The sequence below is a fragment of the Diplodia corticola genome (assembly GCF_001883845.1).
Source record: "Diplodia corticola strain CBS 112549 chromosome Unknown scaffold10, whole genome shotgun sequence".
Classification (NCBI taxonomy): domain Eukaryota; kingdom Fungi; phylum Ascomycota; class Dothideomycetes; order Botryosphaeriales; family Botryosphaeriaceae; genus Diplodia; species Diplodia corticola.
This window is the reverse complement of record NW_017971489.1, coordinates 425,269-445,886: the sequence shown is the minus strand read 5'-3', so window position 1 is coordinate 445,886 and position 20,618 is coordinate 425,269. Positions and strand designations below refer to the sequence as shown.

The 20,618-nt window shown below is 59.7% G+C and overlaps 6 protein-coding genes across 6 annotated transcripts; 3 read left to right on the top strand and 3 right to left on the bottom strand.

The window, feature by feature from the left end:
* Positions 1-106: 106 nt before the first annotated feature.
* BKCO1_10000134 (hydroxyproline-rich glycoprotein dz-hrgp protein) lies at positions 107-2,198 on the bottom strand (the record flags this gene model as incomplete). The annotated part of the gene is made up of 2 exons (XM_020269316.1): positions 107-2,008; positions 2,064-2,198. 2 exons carry the CDS (start codon positions 2,196-2,198, stop codon positions 107-109), a joined length of 2,037 nt encoding a protein of 678 aa, XP_020132975.1.
* Positions 2,199-2,957: 759 nt separating this feature from the next.
* Positions 2,958-5,223, bottom strand: BKCO1_10000133 (utp-glucose-1-phosphate uridylyltransferase; the record flags this gene model as incomplete). Its single annotated transcript, XM_020269315.1, has 3 exons — positions 2,958-4,325; positions 4,382-4,477; positions 5,125-5,223. The coding sequence occupies 3 exons, from the start codon at positions 5,221-5,223 to the stop codon at positions 2,958-2,960; spliced, it is 1,563 nt and encodes a 520-aa protein (XP_020132968.1).
* Positions 5,224-7,107: 1,884 nt separating this feature from the next.
* On the top strand, positions 7,108-10,739 carry BKCO1_10000132 (importin 11; the record flags this gene model as incomplete). The annotated part of the gene is made up of 8 exons (XM_020269314.1): positions 7,108-7,278; positions 7,429-7,529; positions 7,578-8,484; positions 8,538-9,287; positions 9,334-9,757; positions 9,818-10,025; positions 10,081-10,440; positions 10,499-10,739. 8 exons carry the CDS (start codon positions 7,108-7,110, stop codon positions 10,737-10,739), a joined length of 3,162 nt encoding a protein of 1,053 aa, XP_020132969.1.
* Positions 10,740-10,885: 146 nt separating this feature from the next.
* On the bottom strand, positions 10,886-11,836 carry BKCO1_10000131 (uncharacterized protein; the record flags this gene model as incomplete). The annotated part of the gene is made up of 1 exon (XM_020269313.1): positions 10,886-11,836. One exon carries the CDS (start codon positions 11,834-11,836, stop codon positions 10,886-10,888), a length of 951 nt encoding a protein of 316 aa, XP_020132970.1.
* A 1,824-nt stretch (positions 11,837-13,660) lies between these two features.
* BKCO1_10000130 (heat shock protein sti1) lies at positions 13,661-15,817 on the top strand (the record flags this gene model as incomplete). Its single annotated transcript, XM_020269312.1, has 4 exons — positions 13,661-13,725; positions 13,779-13,972; positions 14,036-15,357; positions 15,407-15,817. 4 exons carry the CDS (start codon positions 13,661-13,663, stop codon positions 15,815-15,817), a joined length of 1,992 nt encoding a protein of 663 aa, XP_020132971.1.
* A 1,221-nt stretch (positions 15,818-17,038) lies between these two features.
* BKCO1_10000129 (mei5 protein) lies at positions 17,039-19,623 on the top strand (the record flags this gene model as incomplete). Its single annotated transcript, XM_020269310.1, has 3 exons — positions 17,039-18,006; positions 18,059-18,146; positions 18,202-19,623. The coding sequence occupies 3 exons, from the start codon at positions 17,039-17,041 to the stop codon at positions 19,621-19,623; spliced, it is 2,478 nt and encodes an 825-aa protein (XP_020132885.1).
* Between the last annotated feature and the right edge of the window lie 995 nt (positions 19,624-20,618).

Here is a 20,618-nt window from a genome sequence, read left to right as displayed (position 1 = left end):
CCCTTTCAGCTCCCGCCATTCTGAGCCCTTGCCGTAACATTGCCCAGGCCCCAGTGACCTGCGTGAACAGCGGGAGACAATCGAGCATTAATTCGTCCCGCTGGTATTAATACCGTCCGTCAACGGGATACCTCCGTCCGCCCACTCCATCTAACGAGCCTCCGGCGACGCCCTGCACGTATCTGTGCCCGCTGGCTCTATCCCTTCGCGGCTCTCTGAAATCCCTTTCCACACTACTGTTTCTGCTGCCGGCCCAGCGTGGTGATGCACTACCAGGATATCGCACGCTCTGAGCCCTCACCGGAAGTGGCAACCGATCTGCACCTGTTGCTGAAGGACCACGCGGTGGATAGCTGGGGCGTCGGCCATGTAGCTGGGCACCAGCATGGTCGTTGTAGTATGCGGGGCGGGGATACTGCGCAGCTTGGATGGGGCTCCCTTGCATAGAGCTAGTGGGGACGCTGGGCCCATTTGGACCTAGTTGTGTGGGCGGAGGTTGGAGGTGTGCTACTTGAGTTGCAAATAGCGGCTCGGTGGTCGGCTTGAAACCACTAGGGCTAGGCCGCGAGGAGTTGCGGCCACCACTACCTAGAGCAGATAGATTGGTTCCAGAGTAGGTCTTGATCGGGGGCGGGGTCGGTGGCGCAGGAGACGCTGCGGGAATAAACTGCTCCCGAGAACTGCGGCGTTCACGCGGGTTTTGGCGCGCAGTTTCCCTCTCCGCACGTTCGTGGTCCCGGCCACGGTCACGGCTATGATGCTCACGTTCGCGCGGACTGCCTCTATCAGCCCGGTCCCTATGGTCCTTGGTAGCACGGAGCGGGGGATCGGAGTCTGTACGCCTGTGCTGATTTGACACACGCGTGTACGGGTAGGTGCCATGGTTGTTGTGGCTATATCTTCTGCCATGAATGTAATCGCCGTATGGTGGGAAGTATTCGCGCGGCGAAGAGGGCGGGGAGTGACTGCGCCGATGGCGAAGCGGGACGTTATGGTTCTGGCGTGTTCGGTGGTCTCCGGGCAGACGTTCAGAAGTGCGGGGCAAATCTTCAGAATCGGAGGAACTCTCGCTCTGGTATGTGCGGAAGGTGGCCTTTCGTGGACCGTTTCTTTGTTTATGGGAGGAATGTGGCTTGGGGCTCGAAGACCCGTGGACGTGATGCGAATGCCTCGGGAGCGGCCCTGTGGGGGTAGGGTCCGCATCGTCATCGTAATCACCTGCTGCGTCCTCAGAATACGGAGAAGTGCTCTTCCGACGCTTTTCGTACTTGTCAGGTTTGCCCCAAGGCGTCCACATGTGGCGGCTTATGGTGTTGGCGACCAGTCGGCCGCGGTCTTGCACAAACTCGCGGGGCGACCGGGCCTTGTAGTCAGCGCGTGAGAAGCGGCGGATTATGGTAGGACGGGCGCCACGGTCACGGTATAGCGGGTCGCGGAAGTAGGCAGCTGCGCCAGTGCGCTCGTCGGCCGAGTTCTCTTCGTTGGACCCGTCGCTGTCAAAGCGATCCCCGGCATCGCCACGCCGCCCGGACCGCGGCGTGCGAGTACGCTGCTCATGTTCCTCCTCGGCTTCGCATTCCTCACGCAGGCGGGTCGACACGCTCTCGTACCAGCGCAGCATGTCCTCGTCGGGCCTTTCTGGAAAAGACTCCTTGGGCAGCAGTTTGGGGAAGACCTTGCCGGTGCCCGGATCCACGATGTCGAACTTCTCGACAGCACCTTGCAGGAACGGCACATGCTCGTCCGGGCCGAGCAGCAGCTGTATGGTCTGCCATGTTATGAAGCCCTTGCGTTTGAGGGCGGGTATGGTCGGGATGCTGTAACCGTCGGCTTCTCGGCCGGGCTGCAGCGAATGTAGGCATCCCAGCGACTTGTATATGAAGGCCACCGAGGGCGCGGGGGTGTCGACAAAGAGGACGTCATAGTCGCCGCCGACGGCCTTGTAGAAGCCGGCGAGCTGGGTGGGCGTGATGTCGGCGCAGTCTTCGGTGGGTCCGAAATGGGTGGCCTGGGATTTATTGGTCAGTTCGCGTTGCGCGGCAAACAAAGGGCAGAGGGCGCACCACGTAGACTGCGATGCCTGCGAGCAGGCGGTTGAGCAGGTCAGTGCCGCGCTTGTCGGGCCTGAAGAGGTAGCCCCAGAACTGCTGCGCTTCTTTGGTGGCGGCGTCCGGGGAGGTCGAGGGGTTGTCAGCCATGCCGACGCGATCGCATGCATCCGCGCGGCAGAGCGCATGTAGTGTATGTACACTGTAGACTGCGAGGCGGCGCGCAGTGGAGGTGGTTGACCCCGGGCTGCAAGGGCCGCTCGGCGCGCTGGAGTGAGGCGCGTGGGGCGATCAGCGGGTCGCGGTCAATCGCGCGGAGGGCGCGGAGGGCTGGCTCCGCGTGCGCTGCTGCTGGCGCGGGCTGGACGTGAGCGCTGAGCCTGGCTTTGGCTGGCTTCGGCTGGCTTTGGGCGCCGGCTGCCGTTTATAGGGCTTACCGGCTCGTCCGCTCGCTCGCACCCTCAGCGCCCCGATTGCGCGGACCCCCATCATCTGCATTCTCGACATTCCGGCGCCTGCCTATTAGCCTGGGTTCTGCCTGCGCGCGCCTGCGTCACCTCGGGCCACTGAGCCACGGCCACGATGGCTGAGCCGCTCAGCCGCAGCATCCCAGCATCCCAGCATCCCACCCTCCAAGGCATCCACCGCCCACACGCCCGCCCCAGCCCCACTGACATCACCGCGGCCCGCCCCGCCTTCTCCCCACGCTCCACCGCATGCAGTGCACTCAACCACGGCTCACACTCACGTTGCACGCTTAGTTGCCGTTCATCATGCTTCTATTAAACTCGCACTAAAGTGAAAAAAAGGCATTCGCCGTGATGTACTCCCGTCTGCATGCCATATGCAGCGTTTCTCATTCCACTTTACGTGGCCCAATCCCCCGTTAGTTTTTACACCGCTCAGCCTCTAGTGCTCCAGAAGACGCAAGCTACCCTGGACAACCACGTTCTCCAGGATCGATCCCGGAGGAACGTCGATCGTCTGGCCCTCCGTCGCCACGATGATGACGGTGCCCTTCAGCGTGACGCCGCGGCCGAGGTTGACGGCACCGGTGATCGTCAGGTGGTCAAGCTCGACAATCTTGGGGATCGAAGGAATGCGGGACTGGAAGCTCGACACCTTCTTGAAGTCCGAGCCGAGCTTGATGAGGGGAGCAGGGCCGAAGCGGTTGGGGTCCATGACCAGCTGGCCGTGCTGCAGCGTGTACAGGTCCGACTTGACCAGCATGAGGTCAGAGCACGTCTTGACCGGCAGGAAGCGCCTCCTGGGAACGTTCACACCGTGAGCGTTGTTGAAGTGGCGGATGGCGGCACCGACCGCAGTCTCGAGCTGGAGGACCGACAGGTCGGCCTCGCCCTTCTTGTCGGCGGGAATGCTCTTGCCGTTGGGGATGATCTCCATGGCGAGCTCGTTGTTCTCAACAACACGCTTGACCGCCTTGAGGTTGAGCCAGATGTTGTTGGTGTTGAAGTACTTGAACTTCTTGATCGACTTGAACTCGTTGACGTGCTCCTTGGGCACCTGAGCGATTTCGAGAAGACGGACCTCGCCCTCGTAGTCGATGATGGTACCACCCTTGACATCGGCCTTGGTCTTGTCCGTCAGCTCCATAATGTACTCCGCGTCCGTCTCAACCATGTGCTGCAGGATGCGCAGGTCGACGACGGCGCCGAGGTTGTCGGCGTTGGACAAGAAGATGATCTCGATGCCGCGGTCGATCAGCTTGTCGAGGATGCCCGAGTTGTACATCGACTCGAAGACGTCACCGTGGCCCGGAGGGTACCAGTCGGAGATCTGAGAGTCGGCCGACTTGGGGGCGGGGAGGAGAGAGTCCTTGAGCACACGCGGGTACTTGGACTGGTTGAAGGTCATGATGTCGATGTTGTGGCCCTCGTACTTCTTGATGATGTTGGCCGTGTCGGAATCCGTGTTGAACGAGTTCATGAGGACGAAAGGAACGTTGACATCGTAAGTCCTGTTCAGGTACTCGATCTGGCGGACGGACAGGTCAAGGAAGGACATGCCGTCACGAACTTCGATGACGGACTTGGGGCCAACGCAACCCATAGAGGTACCAAGACCGCCGTTGAGCTTGACAACGGCGAGCTTCTTGAGGAACTCCACGGACTCGGTGTTGGGAAGGTCAGAGTAGGTGACAACCTGCTCGGGCTTCGGGGGAGCGATGCGAGACCACTCGATCGCGTTGCCCTTGGCCTTGTCGTTCAGGTAGCGACGGAAGAGGGCAAAGAAGTTGTCCATCTCCGTCTCGAACCGCTGTTGCCAACCAAGTCACTATCTTACTCGCTTGTGTGGCATAGTGTTGGACATACCTGCTTCTCGGCGGGGTCCTTGACGGTATCGGCGAGGTTGTTGAGGGCATTGCGCATCTGGGAGGCAGCGACAGAGGTCGAGGTGTTCTCGAAAGCCTTTTTGTGAGTAGTATTAGCATCTTCAGACAAATAAGCAGACGACATGGTGCCAGCAGCGTGCCCGATTCAGCGTGTACGGTCCGAGGTATCGATGCAGCTATGCTCGTCCGAAGCGGCACAGAATGACAGGGAAGTACGGCAGCATGATCCTGGACTAAACCATCGACAGCGAGCCCAAAACAGCAGGGATAGGGGCTGTTTCCAGGGGACTTCCACGTAAAAAGTGGGGCCCCGGTGCTCGATCCGTGCCCAGGGGGTGCTCGTGAACACGCAAAACAAGCTGAGTGCCCCGTCGGCTAAGTAGAGGCATGCATCGTGGAGTTTCCATCAGATGCTGCCTCGTTCTGCCGCGCCTGTTGTCCGGACGCACGCCGTCTCCAGTCGAGGCCACCGTGGCGGACGCTCGATGTCCGAAGAACTTCGTCGCGAGAGCCACCGCTCCTGGACGGTGCAGATCGATGACGTGGGGAGATGGTGTTGAGGGGCTTCGGTGGTGAGGCCACTCGGCGGCCTGCTCGAGAGCTCGTCGAACGAGGGCCATCTACCGCCGTTGCCGAACTCCATTGAGCGAGGCGGGCGCGAGGACAGTCCCAAAAACGCCGACACGCTGCTGGTCGGGGTGCTTGCGAGTGCAGATGACTTACCATGTGCGACTGGGTCTTGCCATGGTGGCGGCCGAAGCCATCCTCAGCGCTGCTGGGCTTGAGGTGGGAGGGAAGAGCGTCCTTGATGCGGGAGGCCATTGTGATCGTGGTGTGAAGAGAAGGGTAATGTCAAAGTCTGGGTTTGCGGGCGGAACAGGTCAGCTCGGCGTTTCAGGAGGAATGACGGCAGGTTGAAGTGAGGGGAGGAGGGGGCGGGGCGTACTTGAGCGAGCGATTGGAAGTGGATTGACGGGGCAGTCGCAGTGACGATCGGGCCTCCGCTGCAGGATGAGTCAAGGTGATGCAAGAAGAGAAGAGGAGATGCAGAGAAGAGCGGAGGGGAAGTTGGCAGCTGGCCAGATATTGTACTCGCGCGGCGGGCGGTAGGGGGAGAGCTTCGAGCAGTGGCCAAAGCTCCAGGCGCGCCCGTGCATGTAGAGGCGCACACCATGGGTAGCCGCGAACGGCGGCCGGGCAACGACCCGCCAGCAACGAGCCCACGCCGCGACGGCAGGCACGGCCGGCGGACGCTAATTTTGGGACGCGGGAGAGCCAGTCGCAGGGCGCGCGATGGCTGCGAGCTCCACCCGCAGCGAATTGCGCTGCCATGATCTTCGCTTGAGATGCTTCAAGCCCGCCCGCCGTGCTGCACGCCAGCTCACCGGCCATTCGGCCCTGCTGCACGCGTCGTCGCGCCAGCGCTGCCCCCGCCCAGAGCACACGCGCGGTCTGGCGGTATGCACGTTGCGGCGCGGGCACAGCGACGGCGACGGCGACGGCACCAAGGCGAGACAGGGACCAACAGAAAAATGTTCATGATAGTGGCGCCGGCTTACGGGCTTGCGCCTAGCGGCGTCTGGCTGGACGAGGCGCTAGCAACGCGGCTGCCGTCCCTCGCAGGCTGCCTGAGGCGTTTCGCCACACTAACGCTGCAGCTCGTACTCCCTGGCTGCAAGCAGCGCGTCTGGAAGCTTTGGGGGGGAACACGTAGTAACTTCGTCTGCGCGCGGGCCCTGCTGCCTGATTCATCCCGCCGCGCCCGTGTCGCGGTGGGCGGAGGAAAACTTCTGTCAGAGATAAAGTTGTTCGAGAAGCTGCCGTGTCGGCACGTCAACCCTGTCGTGCGCGGAGCAGGTGCTCGGAAATGAGCAGCGCCACAACACCGCAGCCAGTGACTCGTGCCTGTGATGACAGCGGCCGCACGTGGGGCCTCTTGTGCGACTCCAGGGCTTCCGCGGGAGATCTGCGTCTAACGCTGCCGCATACGGGTGCTGCCATCAAAAAATCCGCTGGTAAACCTTGTTTCCGAGCGGCTCTCCAAGCGGTATGCTGTGCAAACGTGCCATTCCCCAGCCGGGCAGCCGCAGGGTGCGTCGCCCGCCGCCCGCCGCCCGCCGCCCGAGTCGGCGGCTGCTCCGCCTATAGCACGACCCCGATAGGTGGCGGGCGTGGGCGCATCCCTTGGAGCAGCAGGGCGTTGTCTCTCAGCCACCTCCTAATGTACCCGACATGCGTCCCCCTGAGGATAAGTGTCGAGCTTTTGGCACTTCGGGTTCCGAATTCTGCTTCCAGAACGGCCGTCGTCCGTGCAATAAGCGACGCTCGTGATTGCTATTGGATTTGGTCGGATTGGGCAGCCAGCCCCTCTCGGGCGGAAGAGGCCATTATCGTTAGCACAGAGCAAAGATCAATAATACCTAATTCTCGGAGGCGGCCGGGCGCTGTGTGGTGTTGAGCGAGCTGATGAGTGACAGCAGCATGCGTGGTGCGGCGACATCGGGTGTCCTGTGGCGCTAGTCCCAGAGCGGCTAGGTGGGGTCGCGGGGCGCGACTTTCTTTCGCTGAGCGCGTGCTGGCGCGTGGACTGCCTGTTTGACGACGACCACCACCACCCCGTGGCCGGACTTCGCCGCCAGATAGATTTCAATACCAACCGCTGAGCCTGCATTGCGCTGACGTCCGCTGACCGCCAAATCGCCCGCAATGGACGTCCACGGCGCCCTCGAGCTCCCCGCCGAAGCAAATCCGCTCACCGAGGGGCTTCTTTTTCACGTGCTCCGCTCTGCCGCATCGAGCGATCCGCACCAGATCCAGACTGGCACAAAACAATTGCAGAAATGGGAGACGGAGAAAGGCTTCTACCCGCTGCTCCAAGTATGTGCATGCCCTGTCGCCACGCTGGCCCCGCCATCATTCCCGACGCCCGCTTCCGGATGCTCCCTCTTGGCGCTAGCTTCCCGATATACCCATGGACCCGACAGGGGCCTGGCTGCTTCGCACGTGGCGTGGCTGATACCCGAGTAGGCTGCCTTCATCGACAAATCCCTGCCAGTAGAGATCCGCTATCTCGCCATCATTCAGCTGAAGAACGGCATCGAAAAGTACTGGAGGAAGACCGCCACGAAGTAAGTCTCGCCCTCTGCCCAGGCGCCTGGAATACTGACATGTTGCAGTGCGGTCAGTAAGGAGGACAAGACCGTCATCCGATCAAGGTTGCTGGAAAGTGGAGTGAACGAGGCCGACCAGAGGCTTGCATTGCAAAATGCCCTGGTCATCGCCAAGATCGTCAGATTCGAGTTTCCACATGACTGGCCAGATGTCATCAACCAAGTCATCAATCTCCTCCGCCAGTCGACGTCTCCGGGCGCCAATAGTCTGTATTTGCCGCGTACCCTTCTGATCCTGCTTCACATCATCAAGGAGTTGGCCACCGGTCGCATCACAAGACTCCGCTCCAACCTGCTGTCCATCTCCCCCGAAGTCTTCCGCGTTCTTGGCCACATTTATATGGACAAGGCCCAGAGATGGCTGGCTTTCCTGCAGCATGGTGGTGACGATGAAGGTGGTGCGCTGGAGAGCATCGAGCAAAGTCTGCTTGCCATCAAAGTCCTGCGCCGAGTCGTGGTTTCCGGATTCGAGTTTCCCAACCGCGATTCTGACGTTCAGCAATTCTGGGGCATTGTCCGGAATCAGCTGGGAGACTTCCTCGCAATCACATCTCAAGAACCGTCCACACTGTCGTCTCCCGTGAAAGACTTGGTTGAAAAGCACCTCCTGCAACTTGCTAAGTTGCATCTGGAAATGTCCAAAACCCACCCTGCCGCCTACGTTCTGCTGCCCGACTCCATAAACATTACAAAGGCGTATTGGGGACTCATCGTCAAATTTGGCCAGAACTTCGGCACCAAGCAAGCCTCCGTGCACGGGAACATCGGTACTGATGGCGACGCAGATGACGATGAGAAATCCATCATGGAGCGTCTTTGCCTGAAAGGCTTATTGCTGATACGGGCATGTCTGAGGATGGTGTTCAATCCAGCACAAACCTTCAAGTACCGCCATGAGCAAGAGAAACAGGAGGTGAGTCAAAACTTCGTGCCGATAAGCATATTCAAACTTACCTCTATGCGCAGAAAGCCGAAGCAACCCAGCTAGTGAAGCAGGAATTTCTGGGTGAAGATTTCGTGCGCGAAATGATGGAGACTGTGGTGACGCGCTACTTCGTCCTTCGGCCAAGTGATCTCCGTCAGTGGGAAGAGGAACCGGATGAGTGGGAGAGACGAGAAGACATGGAAGGCGATGATATCGAGTATTCGATACGGTCTTGCGCCGAAAGACTCTTCCTTGATTTGGCCATAAACTTCAAGACTCTCGTCACACCGCTTCTCCAGGTCTTCTATTCTGTGGCTTCCCCAGACAACGAGAACATACTTTTCAAGGACTCGGTTTACACTGCTGTCGGCTTGGCGGCTCCTGTTCTTCATCACGAGCTCGACTTCGACGGTTTCATCAGATCGACGTTGGTACAGGAGGTTCAGAAGCAAAAGCCTGGTTACAATCTGCTGCGCCGTCGGATAGCGATCTTGCTTGGCCAGTGGATCACAATCAAAGTGTCTGATGAGACTCGACCCCTCGTTTACCAGATTTTCGATCATCTCTTGAACAAAGAGGATCCATTGAATGATCATGTTGTCCGTGTTACGGCCGGACGGCAATTCAAGAACATTGCCGACGACTGGGACTTCAAGGTTGAGGGCTTCATGCCACATGCCTCGAATGTGTTGGACCGTTTGATGGCTCTCATTGGCGAGGTCGAGCTGAGCGAGACGAAAATGGCGCTTCTGAATACCATCAGCGTTGTGGTCGAGCGCCTTGAGCATCATGTAAGTTTCCCAAATTACAGTTTCAGGCCCCAGGCTTACTGTCTAGATCACGCCATACGCAAATAGCATCGTCTCTTTGCTGCCGCCTCTTTGGGAGCAGTCTGGCGAGGAGCATCTTATGAAGCAGGCAATTCTCACGATTCTGGCCCGCCTCATCCACGCTATGAAGGCAGAGTCGGTCCCTCTGCACTCCATGGTCATTCCCATCATCAAAAACACCCTCGAGCCCGGCTCGGACACACAGGTCTACCTTCTGGAAGACGCCCTCGATCTGTGGCATGCAGTGCTCATCCAAACACCTGCACCAGCTTCCCCAGAGGTCCTCTCGCTTGCACCTTACCTCATCCCCACGCTTGAGCTCGGTAGTGAAAGCCTCCGGAAAACACTTGAGATTGCCGAAGTGTACTTACTTCTAGCGCCAAATGAGATGTGCTCTGATCACCTTCGCACATCGCTTTTGAAGTCTCTTGGTGAGTATCTGTTCTGTGGCACCATATCAACTGTCTTCGAACCGCTGACCTGTATTCCAGCATCACTTCTGGGAGAGCTACGGCCAGAAGCTAACGGACTTGTCACCCACCTCGTGGAGGTCTACGTACGTGCCGCAGACCTTCTCGGCGGGGAGGCTGCCGTAGAGATTCTGACGGCCGACATGATCCGGACTGAGTTCTTCACTGGTCTCTTGGATGGGCTCAAGGGAGCCTGGGAGGCTCATACGAAGACCGGTCCTAACGCTCGGTAAGTAGACGGTCGAAGTAATGTCGTCACTCCCAAAAAGCTGACTCCTCATCAGTGCTGCTGCTGTTGATGGAATTGTCGAGACCGACTATTGGACAGTGATTGCCCGCATCGGCCTCGCCTCTAATCGCGTGCTCCTCGGCGCCATCGAAGCCGCACAAACCCGTACCTCGGCCGATGGTATGCAGGATGCCGCCGAAGCGCTCGACGTGCGCATGAAGTGGCTACTAGAGGAATGGTTCGACCACCTGGACAATATCGCGGCACCAGTCAGCAAGAAACTGATGTGCTTGGCACTCACGAAACTGCTTGAGACGGGCAGGGAATGGATACTCATCAAGTTGCAAGACTTGATGACGATGTGGACCGACATCGTCATTGAACTGACAGATGGCAATGCAGATCCAAATGTCGAGTAAGTGCAGTTCTCGATTACAGTCGAAAAGATAATGCAAAGCTAACAACGTCTTCAGCTGTCTGGTCTGGCAACGCGAGGAGCCGCCACCAGGGACCCCGGAAGCACCCGATGATGTTCGCCGCCGCGACCTCATCTATACCGATCCTGTCCACATCGTCAACATCATGCCATTCATCCGCGACCACCTTCACCAAGCCATTACCGCATGCGGCGGCCAGGATAAGTTCAGAGACGAGTGGTTAGTTAATGTGGACAAGGACGTGATCGAGGCATTTGGGAAGCTTGGCATCATGTAGACATGCTGGCGCTTAGTTAGATGGAGTTTGCAAGTATAGATAAAGAAGATACGAAAAGAGCTCGAAAATATCACACGCAGGCCTTCTCCACCCAATCTCTTCATGCTCCCATGGACAGCGCCTCCAGACGCTAGCCTCGTATACCATCACACTCCTCCCGCGCCGCCGAAAATCCGAATCCGCCCCATCCGCTCAGCAAACCGCCGATGGTGCGCCCACCGGTCATCCATCTCGCTACCAAAACTACCCTCCCGACCCGGCAAGCTCCCAGACGACACGTGCCTCCCACCCATCTCCGGTCGCCGCTGCCGCTGCCGCTCCCCGTGCCCGCCACCACCATCCACCACCTCCAGCCAGCGCCTCACATAGCTCCTCTCCTCATCCTCCTCCATCTCCTCCTCACGCAGTCTTTTCAGCTCCCTCAGCCGCCGGCTCTTCCCACTACCGCACCTCCACCACCTCCACCACCTTTCCTCCTCCTCCGCCTGCTTCCGACACCGCCGCAGTCGTCGCCGCTGCCTCAGATCTGCTCCTGCCGCTTCCAGCGCGTTTTGTTCGTGTGTCAGACGTGCGGCGGCGGCGGCGGCGGCGGAATCGCGCTGCGGTGTGGTGGCGTTGTTTCTCGTTTGCTGAGAGCGTGAGATGTTGTTGTTGTCGTTGTTGGTGGTGGTGTCGGCGGTGTTGCTGCGGCTGAGCGCGTCGCGGCCTTTGGTGGGTTGGGCCGCGCGTTGCGAGCGGGTGCTGTGGTGGGATGGGTTGGGTTGCGCGTGGGAGGGGGAGGGGGAGGGGGGGTCGGTTTTGGTGCAGGCAGGCCAGCGGGGGCGGTCGGATGGGGTGGTGGTGGTGCGGTTGCGGGTGATGTTGTGGCTAGAGGCGGTGGGGAGGGTGGGATTCGTGGAGGCGAGGCTGTTGGTTGACGGGGCGGTGATGATGATGAGGGGAACTGGTGGTCGTGGTGGTGGTGTCGTGGCGTCGACGGGAAGGGAGGTTGAGGTCTTGGTCGCTGTGGGATGGACTCTGCGTTCTCGCTTTGAGCGACACTTGCGGGAGAGTTTCGAATATGCGGTCGCAAGGGCTTGGAGTGTGAGGGTGGTCATTTTGAGATGTTGGGTTTTCGGAAAGGTGGTACTTTGCGTTGTGGATGCTCGAGAGAGCATCGTGCGGAAGAAGGCTCTTTTTGTATTTCTGATGGGAACTGCAATCGTCTGGTAGCGGATTCGGGGTCTCTTCTCCTCGAGCAATACCGTGGTAGGAGTGTGGACCCTGGTTTTTTTTTTTTCCACAGGACCCAAAGAATGAGCCAGCGGATGGTCGATGACGAACGGATGATCTGTGACGGGGTCCAGCTTCTTGACGTGAACCAACTGAGCATTCGTCATTATTCAGAACGGACAAGGAAGATGTAGTGTGAGAAACAGCTAAGCAAGTGTCTAGCGTAGAGATGCTCGGAATATCTCCGCTCAGTGGCAGCATATTCACGGGGATCTCTGATTATTTTTGGGGGGTTTATAAGTTGAATCCGCCACTTTTTCTCCCATCCAGCCGATAAAGGTTACGTGGCTAACTGGTTTACCCGCCCATGACTCCTAGGCAACGCTCGGGGATTAGAGCGTCATGGATACCCAAAAAAGGTGGTGGTCCCCCGTGTCACCTTTCTGCAGCGGTCCGGTTTACCGGTGCCGTACGGCCAGCTTAGGGAGTCCTTCGGGGCCTTGCCCATGTAGCTTGCGCCAACACGTCCAAGTGGCGTAGTTGGCCCGGCCGTGCGGTGTTGCGCCAGTCCCAGGGTTCAATCCCGGGGTGGTGCATCAGCTTCAGTTTTGCTTTTTTCACCACCCCCATGGTGTTTTATTTTTTTTCTTCCTACGGCGAACTTGCTTGCACTTCCTTGCGGAGTTACTGGCTCACCAATGTCACATTAACGATTTATCTGGCATGGTGTTGAGGTCGCGAGGCGTCCGCCACCGGCCGTCCGTCCACCCAGCAACCTCACTTATCTACCACTTCCGCCACGCCACCAACTCACTATTCGCACAGAAACGTGGTCATTCTACACTCACCACATTTCGACTCTCAGTCATTCTGCGGCTGCATATGCCCTTGCCCACACCAGCATAGACTAATCTTTCAGACTTGCTTACACTCGGACAATATGATGGTGCACCACAGCTGTCTCTGGAAATTCCATAGCTACCTCTCGCATCATAAAATCTTGCTTGTCTAGATAATCTATGTAAAAAGTCACTCAGAGAAAGAAGTGAGCCTCACAAAGCACAAAACGCGACCGACTATGGCGCATGCGGCATGTCTCAGAGAGGAGCAGCTAGAGCTCAGCAAATCGCCCAACCGTCTCGTGCGCCTGTTTTGATCTGAACAGCCTACTCAGCCGCCGTCATGACAGACCGAATCGAATTGTTTTCGCGTCATTCAGCTGCCCTTTTTTTGCCAGATAGTGTGCAGCAAGATCTGGTAGCCTCAGAGACAAGCTTCGCAGCTCCAACGGGTTATCATGGGTGCGACTGGACCGAGAGGTCAGGTAACAGCCGTCATGTGCAGCCTTGGAATTGCGGTGGGTTAGGTCCTGTTCTGTAGGTGAGGTGCTGCCTGGAGCTTGTCCGGCCAGGTGAGCGACGTCGTTGCGCAAGGCTGAGGTGCAGGCAGGTATCGGCGGTAAAGTCGTGGCCGATGAGTCTGGCAGTTTGGGCGAGACGAGGGGCGAGACTTGATGGGGCGAGACCAATGAGTCGCGTGGGGCGGGGCGGGGCGGAGGGTTCTAGCAAATTCCAGGTTGATCGCCGCGCCTTAAACTCCAGAGCTTCATTGCGCTGCGCGTCACCTTCGTCCTCCACTCCTCCATCACCACCGCCACCGCCGAGATACCCAAACACCCTTCGAGACGCATCGCACGCTCTGCGCCCACCATGGCCGACGCACTGAAGGCCGAAGGCAACAAGCTCTTCTCCGCCAAGCAGTTTCCCGAAGCTATGTGAGTGCGCCTCGTTCCCGCCGCCAAAACGCACCGCAGCTGACTTCCCGAAGCGAAAAGTTCTCCCAGGCTATTGAAGTCGACCCCTCCAACCATGTGCTCTACTCCAACCGCTCCGCATGCTACGCCTCGCTGAGGGACTTCGACAATGCCCTCAAGGACGCCGAGAAGACGACCGAGATCAAGCCTGACTGGAGCAAGGGCTGGGCCCGCAAAGGCGCAGCCTTGCACGGCAAGGGCGACCTCGGTATGTGCTCATCCCACCCCGCTTGCTCTCTCTGCCGAAGCCGTTACTGATTCGCCCATGCAGTCACTGCCGTCGACTCGTACGAAGAGGCTGTCAAGCTCGACCCCGCCAATGCTCAGGCCAAGTCCGGCCTCGACGCTGTCCAGCGCGCCATCCAGGCCGAGGCAAGCCGCGACGGCGCCGACCCCAGCGGCGGCCTGGCCGACATGTTCAACGACCCCCAGCTCATCCAGAAGCTTGCCTCGAACCCCAAGACGGCAAACCTGCTGGCCGATGCCGAGTTCATGCAGAAGCTCCAGCGCATAAAGCAGAACCCCCAGAGCGTCGGCATGGAGATGCGCGACCCGCGCTTCCTCCAGGTCATGAGCGTGCTGCTCGGCATCGACATGTCGTTCGGCCAGCCGCCCGAGGGCGCCCAAGAGGCCCCCAAGCCCGCCGAGGCCGAGGAGGACGTGCCCATGCCTGATGCCAGGCCCGCCGAGGAGCCCAAGAAGGCTCCCGAGCCCGAGCCTGAACCCGAACCCGAAGACGAGGAGGCCCAGAAGAAGAAGGAGCTCAAGGCGAAGGCCGACGAGGAGAAGGCTCTTGGTACTCAGTTCTACAAGAAGAGGCAGTTCGATGAGGCCATCGAGCACTACACGAAGGCGTGGGACACGTACCAGGACATTACCTACCTCACCAACCTGGGTGCCGCCAAATTCGAGAAGGGTGATTACGACGGCGCCATCGAGGCGTGCCAGAAGGCCGTCGACCATGGCCGTGAGGTCCTCGCTGACTTCAAGCTGATCGCCAAGGCGTTCGGCCGCATTGGTACCTCGTACGAGAAGAAGGGCGATTATGCCAAGGCCATTGACAACTACCAGAGGTCCCTCACCGAGCACCGCACCCCCGACATTCTCACCAAGCTTCGTGCGGTCGAGAAGACCAAGATCAAGGCCGAGAAGGAGGCCTACATCGACCCCCAGAAGGCCGAGGAGGCTCGCGAGCTCGGCAACGAGAAGTTCAAGAACGCAGACTGGGCCGCTGCGGTCGAGGCTTACACGGAGATGATCAAGCGGGCGCCCGAGGATGCTCGCGGTTACAGCAACCGCGCCGCCTGCTACATCAAGCTCCTGGCCTTCCCCTCGGCGGTTCAGGATTGCGACGAGGCCATCAAGCGCGACGAGAAGTTCATCCGTGCGTACCTCCGCAAGGCCCAGGCTCTCCAGGCCATGCGCGAGTACAACAAGGCGCTGGATGTGCTCACCGAGGCGGCCGGGCACGATGACGGCAAGAATGCTCGTGAAATCGAGCAGGCGCAGCAGAAGTCGATCCAGGCGCAGTTCTCGGCACGGGAAGGCGAGACCGAGGAGCAGACGATGGAGCGTATCCAGAGGGACCCTGATGTGAGTGAAGGCTGACCCTTGGTGTCACGTGTTGCTTCAATTCTAACAGTGGACAGATCGTGGCGATTCTGCAAGACCCCATCATGCAGAGCATCCTCCAGCAGGCCAAGGGCGATCCGGCGGCTCTGCAGGAGCACATGAAGAACCCGCAAGTGCGCGCGAACGTCCAGAAGCTGATCGCGGCCGGCGTCATCCGCATGGGCCGGTAGAGGATGGAGCCGATGACTCGGACAGCTCTTCGTCGGCCTCAGGTGAAGACTCGACGGCGATTGATATCCCTGTCATCACCGTATCCGGCCCGGGCGGGGAAGAATTTGAGCCAGAGATGGACGAGACTGATGAGGACGAGAATGATGAGACGGACGAGCTGGACGAGCTGGACGAGCTGGACGAGCTGGACGAGCGAGCCATGAGGGAGTTTGCGGACATGGTGATGGGCACGGGACTGCAGCCGGTCTAGACGGAATCTGCTTTCTTGTGAGGAGGTTAGTTTGGGAGACTTTCCTTTAGGGTTCCGAGTGAAGCGTCGGGTCGAATGGTGGGGATGGGGCGTTTTTATGGGAATGATGTCCATGGGGCAGTGAATTCAAGCATTATACTGCATGACAAAAGCGACTGTCGATAGGTAATGGCATAACGGTTCGGATGACTCCAACATCTGTGTAGTCGTCGATGCTAAGCATGGGCAGTGACATGATATCCCTGTTGGTCAACGGCAGGGGTGGGCGCAAATCCCTCGGGCTGAGGGCGAGAGCAACGGCCAAGCCGCAGAGCCGCCTCCACACGCACGTCACTCGTCAATCTCCCCATGCGTCTTTACTGTGTAGCATTACGCGCCGCTCGCCACGTAGCTCCACCACATGGCGCTGCCGGCAGGCAGACGGCGCTGATTGGATGCTCGCGAGCAGCCATGGTGCAGCAGTTAGCCGAATGGCGACCCGCCACGTCTGGAACGGCGCGTGAACATTGTCCCTTGTCGGTTTTGGCGCCAACGGGATCGATGGCTCGCCAGCCCGCAAAGCTTGACCTCGTCTGCGCTGGCAGTCGTGCCGCCGCTGCAGCGAGAGCCGCACCTGTCGAACGTGGCCCGTCGGAAGCGCCAGCGGACACGCTGGCAGCCGCAGCAGAAGCAGTGTCGGGAGCCGGGTGACGTGATTGATGCCTTCTCTAATTAACAGCTCATCACACTCGGGACAACGAGCCCATTGACTCTCAATCCGCTGTCAACACCACAGTGCCTCCGGAGCCGACGTCGGCCATTGACGGAGCACAACGTCAAGACAGCCGAGCATGGCGTCCTGATACGCCGCCGCGGAAGCCCGAAAGCGTCAGCTCTCGGCTTGATTCGGCACCCCCTCAGTTCTAGAAGAAGCGGCGAAGGGTGGGTAAGCTGAGATGGGGGTCTATCGACGATGTCAGAGTCCGTCTGCACGATTTAACGAATCACCTGCATGCAGCAAGCCAGAGCAGCCCGTCCTTCGGAGCTACGTACATATGCAACCCTCCCTTGGCGCCCTGTACGCAGGGAAGATAGAAGAAACCCCTCCCGCCCGGCTGCATTCGCAACGCCTTTTTCCCAGTCTCTCATTTCCAACCACCTCTCTCGCTTCTGTACAAATTACGAACATGAGATGATGCGCCGTCGCCCGGCACTTCCCCAGCACCCTCCTCTCATCCTCCCATGTCCGCCCCACCCCCGGCGGCCCTCCCGACGAGGGTCGATCCCAGCGCCGCCGCCGTGAACGGCACCGCCAACAACCGGAACAGCATCAGCAGCAACAGCAGCGCCAACAGAAACAGCAACAACCCCGCCGACAAGAACATCGACGTCGTCAACACAACCACCACCAGCACCAGCAACACCAACCCCAACCCCAACCCCACCACCACCAACAATGCCGCCGCCGCCCCCCAGCCCCACCCCCACCCCTCCCTCACCTCCCTCTCCGACTCGGCCCTCACCGCCCAAGCCTTCTTCGACGCCGTCCGCGCCTTCACCTCCTCCAGCACCTTCCACGGCACCGCCGAGCTGATCGACGAGGTCCCGCGGCTGCGCAAGGTCGTCGCGGACCGCGAGCGGGAGCTGCGGGTTCTCTCCTCGGCGCTCGACGACCAGCGGCGCGAGCACGAGCGGCACGCGGACGCGGAGCGGCGCGAGCGCGACCGCATCGCCGCCGCCTTCCTCGACACGTACAACAAGGAGTACGAGAGGCACCGGGCCGAGGGCGAAAGGCTGGCGGCGGCGGTGGGCGCGCTCGAGGCCGAGACGCGCCGCCAGCGCGAGGACATCGCGCGCCTGCACAAGAGCGACGAGGAGCTCGTGCGGCAGGGGAGCCGGGCGCGCGCCGCGCTCGAGCAGGAGAGGGAGAAGTGCGAGAAGGCGGCCAAGGTCATCGCGGATGTGAAGAGGGAGATGGAGAGGCGCGGGGAGCAGGCGAGGAAGGAGGCGGAGAGGAAGGCGGCGGAGATGGCGGAGTTGGCGGCGAGGGTGAAGAGGGCGGAGGAGGAGGCCAAGAAGGCGAGGGGGTCGCTGATGCAGTGCCATCGCGAGAATGAGGAGTTGCAGGCGGATCTGGCGGATGCGACGGAGAGGTTGGTGGAGCTGGAGTCGTTTGCGGAGGAGTTGAGCGATGAGAAGTGGGAGACTTCGTATGTTTTTTGTTTTGTCTTTGGTTTCGGAGTGCTGACGAGCCATGCGCAGGATATCGCTGCTCGATGAGCTGTGGCGCTCGTGCCATGATCTCATCTCTTCGTACTTCCGGAAGGATCTTCCCAAGGAGATCTTGGTGGTCAGTATAGAGCTTTGTTCAGGTGTCGGGGCGGCGTACGCTGACGGGGCCGCAGAACAGCTATGCGTGGAGCGAGATCAAGAAGCCGCAGGACTTCTCGCACAGCATCCCGCTGCCGCAGTCCAACTCGCCGGCGGCCAAGTCGATGCGCATCGCCGTGATCCTGGCCATCCTCGCGCGGCTGATCGACAAGTACCTCTTCCAGCCGTCGTACATCCTGCACGAGGAGAGCGGGCTGCGCGAGATCCTGATCCGCCAGGCCATCGAGAACAGCAAGCGCGAGGCCTTCACCCGCGGCATCTTCCTGGCCACCTTCGAGGACGAGCAGGCCGAGATCGCCGACGAGCTGGTGACGCGCATCGTCAAGGAGCTGATGCACCACATCCACGACCTGCTGCCCGCCTCGCAGGTCGAGAGCTTCCGCGGCCGCCTCGAGCAGATCGTCCAGGACGCGCGCGACATCTGGTGGAAGGCCCAGCGCCTGCGCCTGCGCCTCGAGCCCGACTTCCAGGTCGAGGACTACGGCTGGGAGCGCCCCATCCAGTTCCAGTTCGACCACCACCCGCACGCCCATCCCAACGCCGGCCTGCCCCCCGCCCCCAACAACAAGCCGCCGCCGCCGCAACAACAACAACCCCCGCCAAAAGTCGACACCCCCCAGCAGAGCCCCCCGTCCTCGGCAAAGGCCTCCCCGCAGACCCCCAACACCGGCTCCTCCGCCGCCATCACCCCGGCCATGCCCGCCCCCACCACCATGGGCCCCACCAACATGCCCCTCCCACCAATCGTCCACAACAACACCGCCACCATCACCACCAACGGCAACACCAGCAACACCACCACCCACACCCCCCATCAAACCCTCCCCCAGCACCACCCCCACCACAACCTCGCCCTCCCCCTCACCGTCCCCCCCGACGAATCCCTCCTCCTCATCTTCCCCCGCATCTACATCGTCGAAGACGACGACCCCGAACCCGTCACCCCCGGCACCGTCCTCCTCCGCTCCCAGGCCGAAGACGCCGAGCGCGAACTCGTCCTCCAGCAGCAGAAGAACGCCTTCGGTCCGGGCTCCTTCGGCGGCATGGGGCGGCGGGGGAGCGGGAATAGCGGGGGTGGTATTGGTGGGGTAGGAGGGGGTATGGGAGGTATGGGAGGTATGGGAGGTGGTGGAGGAGGAGGTTTTGGTGGGGGTGGTGGTAATGGCGGGTGGTATGCGGGGAATGGCGTCATGAGGGTGGGCGGGCCAAGGCCGCGGCGGCTGAGCGTGCCGCAGATGGAGGAGATTCCGGAGGTGCCGACGCCGGGAGAGGAGAGGGAGAAGGTGCCATCGACGACGGCGGCGGCGGCACCGGCGACTTCTGATGGTGGTGGTGGTGGTGGTGGTGGTGGCGGCGGTGGGAGTGTTGCTGCTGCGACGACGACATCCGATCCGAGCGAGAAGAAGGATTTTTTAGGTCAAAGAGCCGGAGGGTGAGTAGGGCGGTGGTGAGGTGGGTGGGCAAGGGGAAGAGGGCGTTGTTTTTGCCATCACCTGTCCGGCTGCGGAGGATCAGTAAGGCGAGGGAGGCGGAGGATGAGGGGGGAGACGACGTGTCGAGGGAGAGCGTGGGGCTGATGTTGAGGAAGACGTTGAGTAGTCCGGTGTGAGGTGGAGATTTGTGCGTGGTTTTTTTCGTCGTGGCTTTTTTTTTATATCATTCTTCTTCATTTGGGAAGTTTGTTGCTTGTAGTAGACATTATTTGAGTGTCTTTCCTCCTTCTTTGTTTTTGTGGAGAGACTACCGGCATGAGATACGTCCATCATCGCCTTTTTGGTTTTTCTGTGGGTTTTATGGGATCACGATACGTTTTTCTTTTCCGTTGATATCCTCCCTTTTGGAAGACCGAATATTGCGCTCGACTACCAGTTTCGCTACTTTGGCAATTTTCACAATCGGTTGGTTACCGGCTATGCAGGATGGGCTTTTCACTATCACAGGTAAATGATGCCGTTTATGTTTAGTCGATAATGATGATCAGCTCCTTTAAAGGATTGAAATTATATTTAGGTATTGCGCCTCTTATACCCTTATTGCACGTCTCGACCGTAAGAGACAAACCCAGTGCATGAAACTGATTGAGGCACCAGATATCAAGCTGAGTTTCGATATCGACAGGACTGTTCTATTGATATCACCCTTTATAAAATGTACCACTCTTCCTAGCATAAGAGCCATGAGCACCTGCCCACGCGTCCACAGTCCAGTGATCCACAGAATCTTATCCGCGTGATCGAGGCTGCTGCCACTACTGCCACTGCTGCCGCCGAAGTCAAAGGAGGTGAGAGTGGGTCGTTATGGGCACGTCCGCCGCGGCGCGTATATTTTTTTTATTATTTTTTTTACCACTGCCACCACCACCACCAGTAGAAAGCCTGTGACGACGACGACGAGAAGCGCAACGGTGGACGGTTGAGAGCGTTCTCCTTTT